Source organism: Camellia sinensis, chromosome 7 (assembly GCF_055761805.1).
Source record: "Camellia sinensis isolate YWXY chromosome 7, ASM5576180v1, whole genome shotgun sequence".
Lineage (NCBI taxonomy): Eukaryota > Viridiplantae > Streptophyta > Magnoliopsida > Ericales > Theaceae > Camellia > Camellia sinensis.
The window spans coordinates 37773734-37788562 of NC_138967.1; the positions used below are offsets into that span (position 1 = coordinate 37773734).

Genomic DNA, 14829 nt, shown 5'->3' on the forward strand with positions numbered 1-14829 from the left:
GTGTGTAAACTAGGAGCTTCAATCGAGTTTGGATCTCAAATAGCTTCAGTAGAGCCTTGTAGCTGATGCAACTAAGTTGCTTCTTAGCAAATTTTCATTATGCCACTGTTTGAAGGAGTTGAGATAGAGATAGACCTTGTGTGACTTCCTTGAAGACGTTCTTTACTGGCATTCTTCAAAATGGGCTCAAAAATTCTTAAAAGTGGCTGCAGGTGCGCATTATTTGTGAGACCAAGTTGAACACGGTAAAAGATAAAATACACAGTAAAAGATAAAGTGCACATTATATTTTAGATTTGAATTCAGAAATGAAGAGAGAGAAGAAGAAGATGAAGATAGAGGTTTCTCCTGAAATAATATATATATATATATAGGGGTATAATTGTCAATTTATAACTTCTGTTAACAGAAGTTGGTGTGCGTTTTAGTCTATCAACCATAGGGAGGTTATGTGGTGATATCCGAATGTCAGGGGTAAACCGCACCCGGCCCAAACTATAGGGGATAAAGTAAAGTTTGTCCAAAAATTTAACCATCTTCTCAAATACAAAATTTTTAACTTATTAAAATAATTTATTAAAATAGCCAACTTCACAAACGAGAGCTGTATATATGTATATACCCAAATCAAACCATTTCTAACCTCATTAGCACTACTGCACTGTGCGAGTTGACTATGTAGTAACCCAATATGTGACAACTACTATGACAAAACTACGAACCTTAGTTTATTTGATTATGTTTTTAATCTTTATTTTTTAGAAAACCAAAAAAAAAACTATTTGGCAATTTTTTTCAATTTTTTTATAAATAATTGATTTTTAAAAAATACTAAAAATTTAATTTTCAAATTAAAAAAATATTTCTGCACATAAATGAAAATTATGTGCAGACGGTAAGGTGCTTAATGTTTATAGTTTACTATTTTTAATGTATAAAAAAATATTTAGTACACAAGTATTTTAAAATTTGGAAAAATTACAAAAAAAAAAAAAACCTAGAGGAGTTTGACCTTTAAAATAAAATAAATTCAAAATTTTTAATTTTGTTAATTTAAATATTAATATTTTAATTTGTGGTCAATCTAAAACATTATCTTTCTATTGTAGCTAAATAAAATCAACAAATTTTTTTCATTAAACTCAATAAAAAAGATATTTTAGATATTTTACATACATTTACATTGAGTTTAATGTTTTTTTTTTTTTTGCCATTGAATTTAATGGTTAAACTACTATTTTTTCATCTTAGTTAACAATAATAGGTAAATGGTTTAGATTAGAAATAAATTTAAAAATTAGAGTTTAAATTAACAAATTTAAAAATTTAGAATTTATTTTGTTATAAGAGTTAAAGTCTTTTTTTTTTTTTTGCTGTAATTATTACTTAAAATTTGTTTCAAAAATAAATGAAAGGGGTGACTGTAAGAGATGGCATGTTAAAAGTGGTGGCGAAAGGTAATTACTGTTAGTAAAAGATGGTTAACGGAGGAGCTCATCGGCCATGATAAATGGTGATAGTGATAAATAATGAGTGACAATCAGAAAAGTTGGAAGAAAGAAAAAGAAATGAAAAAACAAAAAAATTAAACAAGTAAAAAAAAAAAGAGGGTAAATTACAAATAGATATTATATTTGAAATTTACTTAAAATATGAATAATTTCTTGTGGTTCTAAAAATTATATTTTATCCTTTGAGGTTTCTAATTTAATAACAAATGACCTATTTAATTAATAAATTATCAAGTTAATCTACAATTTTTAATGATGTTGTTAGAAATTTTATTTTTTCAAAAAAATTGTTAAATAAAATTTTCTGACAGAGAGGTATTTGTAATTTTTCAAATTACAGGAAACAATCTATATTTTAAGTAGACCTCAGTGGGCATTTGTAATTTTCCAAATTACAGGAGGTAATCTGTATTTTAAGTAGACCTCAGTAGGTATATTTGTAATTAGAAAATGATATACAAGCCTATTTTTGAGACCAATTTTCTATACCCAATGATGTATAAGTGATATAATTAGTTAATGCTTATAGAAAATATGAAAAAATATATATCCTTTTAATATCTTAATTGATTATCACATTATTATATTTGAAAAATGACCATAATGCTCTTTGTAATTTATCGCCAAAAAAATTAAAAAAAAATCAATCGTGCCTATTGTACAAGAGTCACGTGGAACCTTAACATTATTTGGATTCATCATAGCATTTCCAACGGTATATCTTTGTGTTTTTTTATTTTTTATTTTTATTTTTTTCACTAAAATTGAATAAACACTTAATTTAATATCAAGCGCTCTAACAAAATATTTTAAACTTTCATCAAAACGCTAGTCGATCGAGTGATCAGGCAAATGTCTGGTTGGTAGATCGATTAGTGTAATTTTTACAAAAAGATGGTCATCCGAGGATATTCGGTAATGAAAATGCAACAGCTATGAATAGTAAAATAATACAAATATTCTAAGGTCATCTCCAACCGTTCACAAAATCCAACATCAAATTCAAATTTGATGAAAAAAATGTGCTAATTGTGCTCCAACGTTTGCACCAAAATAATATTAAATTGAAAAAATATCAAACGTTTCACCAAATTGAGAACGGCTTGCCCCTTTCACCAATTCACTGTGCATAGCTGTTGAGTTAGACCCACCGGACGTCCGGCCGGACATCCGACTGGATGCCCCACCGGATGACCCCTTTAAAGCAGAAATTTGTGAAAATTTTACATTAAGGGGTCGACCACCTTAGCATTTTTTGAAGCAACATAAATGAAGGCAAAACGTCAAATTTGCTCTTACCGGACGACCGGCAAGTCGATCTCCCGGACTACCCTCTCTGTTTGATGCACGCTACAGTGAACGGTTAGAGCTGTTGGTATCAGAATGAGAAAATTGGCTTTTTTTTACTCAAATTTGGTGAAAAATTTGTTCAACCGTTGGAGATGCTCGAAGTGTCCTCAATTTGGTAAAAGATTGATACTTATTTAATTACACTATTAAAATAGGAAAAAAGATAATTTTTTATGAAATTCAAATTTAATAAAAAAATTGATAAATGGTCTCTTAGAGTATCTCTAACGGTGAACCAAAATTTTCACCAAATTTGAGTAAAAAAAAAATCAATTTTCTCAATTTGATACCATTTGCTCCAACTGTGCATCAAAAGGAAAGTGGTCGACCGGTAAGGCAAATTTTTTTTTTTGAACATTTTTGACTGATTTGAACCTACCTATTTGAAAGGGAACCAGTCGACCGATTGGTCAACCGGCCGGACAACCGGTTGGTTGACCGGTTAGCCTACCTCAACAGTAACACACAGTAAAATGGTGAAATCTGAAGGCTGTTCTCACTTTGATAAATTTTTTTGTTCCATTCACATTTTGATACTAATTTAGTGAAACTATTGAAACTCCAAAAAATAACTTTTTCACCAAATTTTAAATTTGATGCAAAGTTTAGTTCACTGTGGGAGATGGTCTTTCGTACCGAGCCAGGTGATTCGAACGATGACGTCAATTTCATCACCTGATGGCAACACTCGCAATTACAGAAAACATCAGGGGGCAAATCCGGAATACAAAAATTAACGACCTTTCTCACCTTTACGCGACCGTTCGTTCTTTCGTTCGTGTTGAGTGTTTTCGTTACAGAGAACGAGGAAGAAAGGAACTCCCGAACCGTAGAGAGACAATCTAGAGAGAGAAAATTGGGGTTGAGGAGGGAGAAAAGTTGCAGAGGGTTTTCTCTTTGTTTTTTGGTTTCTCTCAGAGGTTAAAGCCTCTGCAACACTTCCTATTGTTTCTAAACCCCCGCATTACCGTCATTTTCCATTTCCATTACCGTTTTCAGAGAGAAAATCCCGAGGAAAAGCGAGGAAGATATAGAGAGAGAGTCGTCTCTGGTGCGAGTTTATCGATTTTGGGGGCAAAAATTGAATCTTGTAGGTTATTCACATTGTGGGTATATTGGAAAGAATCAATGGGTTCGCCTACATTGCGCTTTTGAAGGAAATTTAGGGTTTGATCGCTCCCAATCTGATTGATTTGTGAGAAAATGGTATTCACTTTCAATTAATTTTTGCAACAATTTTGTTTTTCATTTTTTGTTGGAATTTTGATGATTTTTGAGTTATATTTGCTGACCTTAGCTGGTAATGGGAGCAAAACAGTCTTCCATTTCACCAAGTGATGCTGAGGCTTGAATGATTTTCTGTTCTTAAACTGGGTTTATTTTATTTTATTGTGGTTACTAATACAAACAGTGAAGGCACTCAATACCCAATTCAATGTTCTGTTATTTTACCTTTATCTGATGTTGAACATTGAGGAACTTTGCTGAAGCTGGAATTTTTATTATTTGTGTCATGGCTTAGTGTAGAAAACTTTGCTATTTTTTTTTTGAAAGTGATTGTTCTGTTTGTTTTTGTTTTGTTTTTTCTGAATGGTAATGAGTCACAATGGTGATGCCATTTGAGCCAATCTACATTCTCCGTGCTTATTGCTGCTAATGGATTTGGATTTCTATTTTGTCTTGAATCTTTATGATTTTAAATTAATTACATTGAATTCTGTAAGTACTGGTTATGGCATTGCAGATACTCTGATGTTCAGTTTTGTATATAATGCTATTTTTAATACCTACATCATGTGAAGCTTATTAACATATCCCCTTGTACATGCAGAGTTTCCCAGTTAATGTAGTGGTTGGATCTCATGTTTGGGTGGAGGATGCTGATGAATTCTGGGTAGATGGGGAAATCTTGGAAGTTAATGGTGAAGAGATTAAAATAAGTTGCACATCGGGAAAGGAGGTGAGTGCTCTTGCATTGAATGCTTGCAATAAAATTGCCGGAGTTTTTGTTTGAAAAAAATTCTCCTGCACAATGTCCTGTTTTTTATTGCTGTCATGTTTTACTTGTATTTAAGGCATTCTTTACTATGACTGGTATTGATTTATTTAGTATACAAAAACTATTTGTTTTAGGAAAATTGATTATGTTGAGCTATGTTAATTTAATTATATTAAGAACTAGAAGTAAGAACAATACATCCTAATCATGCAAAAGATGAATGATAACCCAAATTCATTTTCAATGACACTTAAACTACTTGTTCTCTATTAATAAATTTAATTTCCAATAACCACATAAAAATATCAATCTGTAGAAAAAATGAAAGTAATTGTTTTGGGTTAAAGTAGAAAATGTATCTATTAATGCAAAATAAAAATTGATGCTCACTATTTGTTATTTTGCTGCATTAAGGCCAGAATAGAGATAATGATTAGAATACGAGTCCAAAACAAGGGCCCCATAGAGTTAATTATTGCTGGTGCAAGATTTCTGGCATAGAATGATGTCGATATTATTGCTGTATGTATAAGCTGTAGGAGTTCAGGTTTGATGATAGACGAATTTTTGTTGTCAATTATTTTGTTACATAGACTAATAATTTGTTATATTAAAATATAAAATCTACTGTAAGCGAATGGGTGAATCTAATCAATGTTTTAGGTTTAATATTGTTTATAAAAGACCGATGATGACATACAACAATTCAACTTTAGGAATTGATCATTTATACATTTCTTGCCATTAGTAGGTGAGTTCAGCATGACTTGACTTTCTTTTCTTTTTTTATCTCAAACAACCCTTTGATTTCCATATAAGGGATGAGATATTGAATAAACATCTAGGGAGAGCACAATCTCCATCACCCTGGTGTAGGTCCGTTTATGTATGCAAGAATCATTATTAAAAATTTTAAGCCTATATAACTAAAGTATATTGAAAGGTTAAATGTTTGATTTATTCATTATTTGGCTTTCCTTTGGCTTCCAACTTCATATCTTAAGCAATATGGGATTCTGTTCCATGGTTGAAAATTTTCAAAAAGATTGGCAGGGTGGAATAGAATGTATTTGTCAAAAGCAGGGTGGCTAAATTTGATTAAAAAAAAAAAAAAAAAAACTCTTTTAAGCCTACCCACATGCTTTATGTCTTATTCATTATTCCATTTTTTGTTGCTAGGGTGCTAAAATGGTTGCAGAGTATTTTCTTTGGGGTGGGAATGTGCAACAATTTGCATATCATTTGGTGGGTTGGGACATTTTTGCACTCCTATTCAAAGTTGTTAAAATCGGGATCCTACGTTGGATCGTTGGAGGTGTTTATAGGATCGGATCGTAGAATCGGATCGAGGATCGTAAGATCCTACCGAAAAAGACAAATTACATGCCCCCCGCAAACTCAAGGAGGATAGAAACTAACCAACTTGAGTTTGGAGAGAGGAGCAAAACAAGAAAATACATAAAAATAAAAAAAGATAGGAGACACTGTATGGTCGTGTCAGACCGTTGGTGAAGACACTGAAAGGTGGTGCCATAATGTTGTAGAGGACACTGGATGGTTGTGTCAGACCGATGTAGAAGACAGTTTATGGGGTCATGTCGGACCGTTGTAGAAGACAGTTTATGGGGTCATGTCGGACCGTTGTAGTAGACAATGTTGTGACAGTTGTTGTGACAGTTTACGGAGTCTTGCTGGACCCTTGTAGAAACTAACCGGAATCAATGTCGGGACAGTTTACAGAGTCTTGTCGGACCCATAAAGGAGCTAACCGGAATCAATGTCGGGACAGTTTACAGAGTCTTGTCGGACCCATAAAGGAGCTAACCGGAATCAATGTCGGGACAGTTTACAGAGTCTTGTCGGACCCTTAAAAGGAGCTAACCGGAATCAATGTCGGGACAGTTTACAGAGTCTTGTCGGACCCTTGTAGAAACTAACCGGAATCTATGTCGGGACAGTTTACAGAGTCTTGTCGGACCCTTGTAAAAGTTGCACCCTCAAAAGGTGTGCCTAATTTTGTCAAAAGGCGTGCCATCAAAAGGCGTGCCCAATTCATCAAAAGGCGTGCCATCAAAAGGCGTGTCCACTTTATCAAAAAATGTGCCATGAAAAGGCGTGCCAGTTTGTCGGGCGTCAAAAGGCGCGCGATGCGCGTGGCTGCCTTGGCTATATAACCAAGACGAAGGCAGAGGCGGAGGCAGAGAAAAACTGAGAGAAACCTCTGAAAAATCCTTCGTGTTGCTGAGAAAGAGAGTTCCTTGTGCTGAGAGAGAGAGTCTGTAACACTCTGTTGCGAGAGAAAATGGCTTCGTCGTCCCGTGGTCTGCTGACTCTCTTTCCTGACCTCAACGAGTCAACAAGAGAGATAACGGGTACGGTGGCCAGTGAACCTCAACCAAACACTGCCGGTTTTGCGCCGTTGAACTTTCCGATGCGGTCGGTGGAGCAAAAAATGGCAGTGCAAACGGATGTGGAGGCTAATCAGTATACTCTGAAGGCATGTGTGGAAAGCATGACGGCGGTCACAAACTTGTCGAACCGGCTGCAGAGTAGGACAAATGAGGTGCAGCATTTAAACTCCCAGCTGGCTCTGCTCCAACGCATGTATAAGGATGCGCGAGCAGAGATAAGCGTGCTAAGGGCAGAAAACAAGGAGCTGAAGCGGAAGGCCACCGTGATGTTCCGATTTGGAGGTCCTCCATATGCTGCAGTGGAGGAGTATGGGGGAGTGATCATGCCCAGTGGAGTGGGAAACACGGAGGCAACACCGGCAAGGGCCGCCCAGGACGGAGGCAAGAAGAAGAGACCGGCGGCAGAGTAAAGAAGAAAAATCCCACCTGTGGATGTGGGTGGTTTGTTTTTTTTTTTTTTTTGTGTAAAATGGTGATCGGGGTGAGCCCCAACATGAATAAAATGAGTGTGGTGTGCAGTTCTTCTTCTTCTGTTTTTTTTTGTTTTTTTTTTTTTTGTTTTGTTTTGTTTTTTTTTTTTTTTAATCAATGTTTCAGTATTATACAAAAGATAAAAAAATAGAATAAAATAAAATAAAATAAAAGTAGGGATAGAAAAAAAAAAAATATTATAATAAAAAAATATATATTAAAGAAAGTGAGGATGGGCGACAGCAATTGTTTTTTTTTTTTTTTTTTTTTTTTAAATAAAAAAAAAAAAAAATGAAGTGAGTGGGTGACAGCAATTGGTTAAATAAAATAAAAGAAAGGAAAAGAGGGGTTGGAGTGGGGCGGTGGGAGAAGCAAAGAAAGAAAGAAAAAGAAAAGAAAAGAAAGAAAAGAAGAGAAATGGTTGGGTGTGGTGCCAGCTATTAAACAAATATATATAGATAGATATATATATATATATATATATATATATATATATATATATATTCAATCAGTGGGTTGGTGGATCTCCATTGATAATATTCTATTCTATTCTTTATCATAATATTATCATTGTAGTATTCTATTTGGTCTTGCCCACTTCCCTCCGTGTCTGGTTTACTTGCAAGATCTGCCATTGTTGTTGAGCATTCGAGCTCTCCAAAAATATGATCAATCGCACATTTTAGAGTATTGTTGTCCATGCTCTTCGTGCTTGCTAACTTCTTCCTTTCATCGACAAAATAGTCCTTGAAAAGCTGCAACCTCCTCTCTTTAACTTCTTTGCAGATCTTCAAGTACCCTCTCAAGAACGGCCTCAAAATCGGAATAAAATCGCCGTAGTTATACTCAAAGCTCTGAGCCAACCTACTCCTCTCTCCATTCAACGCCTTCAATTTCACGAACAACGGGTCCTCCTCGCTCTCGAACCTCGAATCAAACATAATCCTGTACATGTTATTGTACATCATCAGCTGCAACCGCCTCCTCAGCACGATCCCATTGGTCTTCGCTTCCGGGTTCTTCTTCACATCCTCCACGACCCGACCCGCCTCGTCCTCCCACCCGAGCCTGTACTGCTGCACCACCTTGTTGGTAAAAAAAGGAACCGTCATGATCCTCCTCATCTTCCTCCAGTGCTCACCGTATACAGTGAACACCATATCCTGACCCTTACCCGTAAAAATATCGAATACCACGTTCCGGGTTCGGGACCCGAACTCGACCCCCTGGGTGTGGAGGACTTCTTTGGCGAGATCCGGGGAAGAGACCACGACCAGGTTGCGTTAGCCCATTCGGAGCAGGAATATCTGGCCGAACCGCTTGGCTAATTGGGTCAAGTTGCGGTGGTTCAAGTCATCACCGACTTGGAGCCAGTTGCCGAATACGGGCACGGGTATGGGACCCGGAGGGAGTTTGAACTTCTTGCCGCGCAATTTAGAGATGGTGATGGCAAGGAATACGGCGACGAAGAGGCCCAAGAGGCTCTTCTCTAGGAGGAGAAGATCCATATTGGCGTAGGTTAGAGGGAATAATGGCGTATGATAGAGTGGTGAGTAATAGTAAAGGTATGTGTTTGTGATATGTGTTGACAAACTCCTGCGGGCAGCGAAGGCAAGGTTGCCGGCCGGCTGCCCGCCGGAAAGAAAGGAGTATAGGCCTAAATCTTATGGCTCTGATACCATGTAAGAAATAATGTATAGAGAAAGAGAGAGAATAAATTGTATGTATTATTATTGATTGATATTTATTGATTTATTGTATAAATTACAGATGGTGTAAATTACAGATGGTGAGGTACTCATTATATAGGAGAGGATTGGGGAGTAGGTGAGTGTGTGTGGTAGGTGAGTTGAGTGGAGGTGGTAGGTGATGATATATTTTAACATTACATAATAATTTAATTTAAATAAATATTTCTTATAAAGTATACACAAAATGAACCTATATTTTATTAAAAAGAAGTGAAGATATTGTGAAAAATATAATACTCCATGTAAAATGTACATATAATATTATGCAATAGAAAACTCGATGGTAAAAGTTCTGTATTTTATCAAAAAAGAAGGTGAAGAAGAAGAAGAATTCTATAACAAAATACTTTACAATGTACAATAATGCATAAAAAGTAAAGAAAAAATATTTAACAAAATTGGATATGAAAATAGATTAAGAACTCAAAAGAGTAGCTTAGTCGAATGATAAGGTTTGTCGTTAGCATCTCTGGTGGAGCGGATTCGAGTCACAAAAATAATTTCTCCAGAAATTGGGATAAAATTACAATCATTTTACCCTTCTTAGACTCCGCTAAAGCTAAGTTTGTTTTTCCGACTATTTAATTTTCTTAAATTACCGCAATATTTGAATGTTTGTTTCCTAGTTTGTTTTTCTTAGTCTATTTGATTCAATACTACTTAATTTTTATGATTTATTTTGACAACATAAATTGATATTTAGACAACAAATATAAAATTTACAACAAAATATGTCATACAATACAAAACAAGGCTTGTAAATTGGATCGGATAGGATCGGATTCGGATCGGGATTCCACGATCCTATAAAATCCCACTACCAGGATCGAAAGATCCTACCTATAAGGAGTTTTTTACACGATCCGGATCGATTGCACTCAAATGGATCGTAAGATCGTAGGATCGTAAGATCCGGATCGGGATTCTGATAACCATGCTCCTATTAGAGAGTGTGGCTGGCAGGTAGGAAGCTTGAGATTTTTAACGAAGCTTGCTTGGGGAAGTGGCGATGGCGATTTTCTTGTGATTGATAAAATTTGGAGAAAAATCGTGAAGTTTAAGCATGGGAGTGCATTGGGAAATGGGAGCTCATTGGAGGTTATTATGTTTTATGGAAAAAGGATTATGGAAACGTATTCTTAGTGTTTGGGACTTATTTGTGGAATACCAAAATGAAGGTGCAAAACGGAGATAGCATCCAATTTCGGCATCACACATGGAGGGAAAAGAAGTAGTTGGAAAGGGCTTGTCAAGCTATACACTATACGCAAAACTATGGTAAACAAGGAGGCTTTATCTCAAAAAGGGGGTCAACATGTGATAGGACATTGCTTTTAAGGGATTAGCAGGATTGGGAGGTAGGTAAATTAATGGCATTTCTTGAGGTGTTATGATATGTAGGGAATCCATGAGGGGCAAGATGAGATGAGGTGGGCCATTTCAACGAATGGGAATTTTGAAGTGAATTTTTATTTTTTATTTTTTATGATGTGATGTTGGGGAGCCAAGAATCATGTTTTCCCTTGGAAGGGGTTTTGATCTTTAAGTCTCCATCCAAGATGACTTTCTTTGTGTGTTGTGCAATGCACGACAAGATCCTAAATATTTACAATTTGTTCTGTATCAAAAGTGATTGTCTATCATTTATTTTTGCATTATCCTTTGTCTTTGACTTTATGGCATTAGTTATCTCAATTGGCCGACATTTGTAAGGCGGTCTCGACTACTTGCTCTCAATTGCTTTTGACTGATTGTAAGGGTTTTGGGACCAACAAGAAAGCAAAAGCTTTGTGGAACTTCGTTATTTCCCCCCCCCCCCCAACCCAATTCTAGAAGTTGTTTGGTTGGAGCATTATGCTAGGTTTTGTCATGATAAGTTTGAGGGTATCAATTCTTTATAGGATAGAGTGTGTTATTTATCCTTTTTTTGGGCTTCGGTATCTGCTCTTTTTAAGGGGATACCCTTATTATTGGTATCTAGCGATTGGTGGAGTGTGCGATTTGTAGTTTGTGACTTTCATAATTTTGCTTCTTCCCCCCCCCCCCCTTTGTTTTTACTTTGGCGGACTCCTCATCCCCCATTTTTTTGTACATATTTTCATCAATGATATTTATTTTGGAAAATTACAAGAAAAGCCCTAGGTTTGAGCCTGATAACAAAATAAACCTTGAGAATATGGTTTAGATTGTAAACAAATCACAAGATTAAGGTTTAAATTGACAAAATTTAAAATGCAAGGTTTATTTTGTTATCAGGCTCAAACCCTAGGGTTTTTTTGTTTTGGTAATTTTTTCTATTTATTTTGTTGCCAATAAAAAAAAATTGCTGGTATATGTGTAAGAGTGATGGGGAATCTGTCACCCACGTCTTCATTCATTGTCATGTGACAAGAGAACTTTGGGTTATGATCCTTGCCATGTTTGGAGTATTTTTGTTGTTTTTAGAGGGGTGGCAGAGCTTCTTATCACGGAAAAGGAAGAAGAACCTTTCAAAATGGATCCCTGTACACTATTGAGAATCATCATTTAAAACTTAAGGGCACACTAATCACACGTAGGCCTACCTCACCAGGGGCATGGCCTCTCTCCAACTGAACCTCAACAATGGTCATCCCAAGCTTGAGAATATGTTCCACAGCAAGCTGTCAAAGGCCAAGATGTGGCTAATTTCTAAGCGGCACACCCTATCCCATTCCAGTTGCTTTGGGGCATCAATTCTTTTTCTTTCTTTTGCTATTGATCTCACATCAAGAGCAACTCAATGAAAGGGAATGAAACTAGAAACCCCAAGTGCAAGTGATGGACGAGCATGAGCCTTCTTCATTCACTGATCTCAACTTGGTCGGGATCGGAGGGAGGCCAAAAATTAGTAGGGAAATAACATAGCTGTTATTGACTTGACGCCTCTCACTTAAAGGCATGCCTACTTTCTTTAAGATAAGAAACGAGTAGTTGAAAACGACTGTCCTTTTATGAAATTCTCTCCTTTCCAAAGCTGAGAATGCAATCCTCCCAAAACAAAGCCCCATCCCTTTTTTTAATCGAGATCTTGTTCCATTAGACCCAATTTGGTTAAAGTAGTTTCATAATATGGCTTGCTCGGACCAGCTTTCAATGTTTGGTCGGGTTGGAGGGCTTTTAGTGTTTGGTCGGGTAGGAGCCATCACTAATAATGCAAGTCTTCCTTATCGTTCACAATACAATAGTGACTTAGTTTTGTTTCTCTCTATTCACTTAATTCACGAGGTTTACAGGCTGGAGACAGAGACCCAAACCTCCCTTTTTTTTTGGTGGATGGGGCCTCCTATACCTCCCCTGTCGCAACTACCAGTAGACAAGTTTGCACTATAGGAAGGAATTCATGGGGACTTTTGATAGAGTAGACAGGTTTGCACTGAGAATGAAGAATTAATAAAAACAGAATCTAAGGTTCCTTAATACTTGGGTGCACTGCGTTTTCAAAAGCTTCCTATTGAATTGGCTCCTATTTCAATTTTTGCTGGACCAATTGATACAACAATAATCAAGTCTTCAGTCAACTAGTGAAAATTTAGAATGGTGGGGAAGGAGGCCCTCCCTACTTAAGTGGAAAGGGGGAATCGCTGTTTCACAGCTGCTCCTCTACAACTACTTTTCTCTTAACATGATCACACGATTCTTTGAACATTTGGAATTTTGTATTTTTGTCAGATCCTCCCTATCTAATGATGATAAGATGGGAAAGACTGATGCAGAGTATAAGAGGCTCAAGAAAGAATAAATTCAAAGTAACGACGATATTTGGAACTTGGCAAGATTTTAAAGAGAAACCGATAGTAAACACGTATAATCATATTTCTAGTATTATTAGAGTATTATTTTATTATTATTTTTATGTTTTCTAGGATTCTTAAGGTTAGGGATATTTTTGGTAATTTGCAGACTTTTTGAGTATGGGTTGTAGGGGTTGCCTATGGGTCGTATTGTGGGTCAAGTTATTTAATTGAGTTTTATTTATATTTCTTATTTGGTCTTAGATTAATTTTTGAAGTCAAAGATATTGTAATAGTTTCCTTCTTTAATTATAGTTGGTTTAGGAAATCTCCTAGTTCTATATCAAATCATGTAATGCTAATAATTTAATAGAATTAATATTTTATAGAATTTCAAGCTTTTGAAGCTTCTTTATGGATTGTGTGATGCAATCAAACCCTATGTGTGATGCCTAAGGGATTCTAGGAGTGATCTTTAGATCTATCTTCTTCTTTTCTCTTCTTTTCCTCTTTTATTTCTGCACTTTTAACAACACAAAACACTGTTCACGGGTACTGTTCACAGCCCCTAAAACAGCCCCTGTTTTGATCTCTTTCAACCGGTTTATCAATCCTAAACCTAAATCATTCCATTCATTAATTAGACTCCTAAAAATCCTATTCATTTTCAGCTTTAAGCCACCATAAAACTCACAGAAAGTCAGATTTACAATCTTTACAGCACTGTCCCTAATCGTCCTACATCAGACTCTTTACCTTTTAGGACGGTAGAGGTTTAACTCGACTGAGCTAGGCTAGGAAAGAGTGCTTCCAGCACAAGCATGCTATCCTTTGTTCACCCTTGACCACGTGGACTGGCACCCCTCATAAAACTGCATTGAAGTCACATCAAGACGCACATCAAAAGCTTTTGATGGTACCCCAAAAATAGATGAGAAAGGATGGAAGAAGTGGAACATTTCATATAAGAAATCATCTATGTCCTAAAAGCTTCTTTGAATCTACCTTTAGGGCGACTTGCCCTCAAGTACATGCTAACCAAAGCTACAAGTGCATATCTCTTCTTATGATTTGTTGATCCTAACCTATGTGATACGAGCCAATAAAGTCAATCAGAAGGATCGGGGAATAGAACTCCCATTCTTGAGGAGGGGAACCCTTGACATCTTTTGGAGCTTGGTGTGGACAAGAGTGTTGCTTTTTGCTCACGGAAACATCTGACCTATATTATAGTCTAGCTGTCCACGTATCTCTCTGATCTCCTTTTCTTTTACTTGTCAGATTTTTGGCTTTGACCGACTCAAGGTGAAAAATGGACAAGGAGGCTTTGCAGCAAGGGCGTCATGCCTTCCAAGTTAACATGTTAAGCTTTGGTGGGACATTCTTGCTATGGACAGGGCCAACCTCTATTATGTTATGCTAGACAAGTGATCTCGAAAACAAGAAATTCAAGAGATGCTGCTTGGAATTCTATTGAAAGTTCACAAGGCCATATTATTCATTCGATTGGGAAGACCCAAAAAATAAATAAAAAACAAGCTTGGAGGAAGAAGAGTTGGAAAAAGATGCAAATCTTTTCCTTTG

The 14829-nt window shown here is 36.2% G+C and overlaps 1 protein-coding gene and 1 pseudogene across 3 annotated transcripts in view; one reads left to right on the forward strand and one right to left on the reverse strand.

The window, feature by feature from the left end:
* The first annotated feature begins 3639 nt into the window (after positions 1 to 3639).
* LOC114258583 (myosin-6-like) overlaps positions 3640 to 14829 on the forward strand; it is a 70920-nt gene continuing 59730 nt past the window's right edge. The window contains exons 1-2 of one of the 2 annotated variants that reach the window (XM_082877779.1): positions 3640 to 4067; positions 4693 to 4821. In XM_082877779.1, coding sequence (XP_082733905.1) covers positions 4065 to 4067; positions 4693 to 4821 — 132 coding nt within the window. In that variant the 5' untranslated portion in view covers positions 3640 to 4064. Of the gene's footprint in view, positions 4068 to 4686; positions 4822 to 14829 lie in introns of those variants that run through there. The other variant, XM_082877778.1, reaches the window with a different exon arrangement.
* LOC145795045 (trans-cinnamate 4-monooxygenase pseudogene) lies at positions 8168 to 9315 on the reverse strand (annotated as a pseudogene). Its single transcript, XR_014335214.1, has one exon. The product of XR_014335214.1 is annotated as a trans-cinnamate 4-monooxygenase pseudogene (transcript).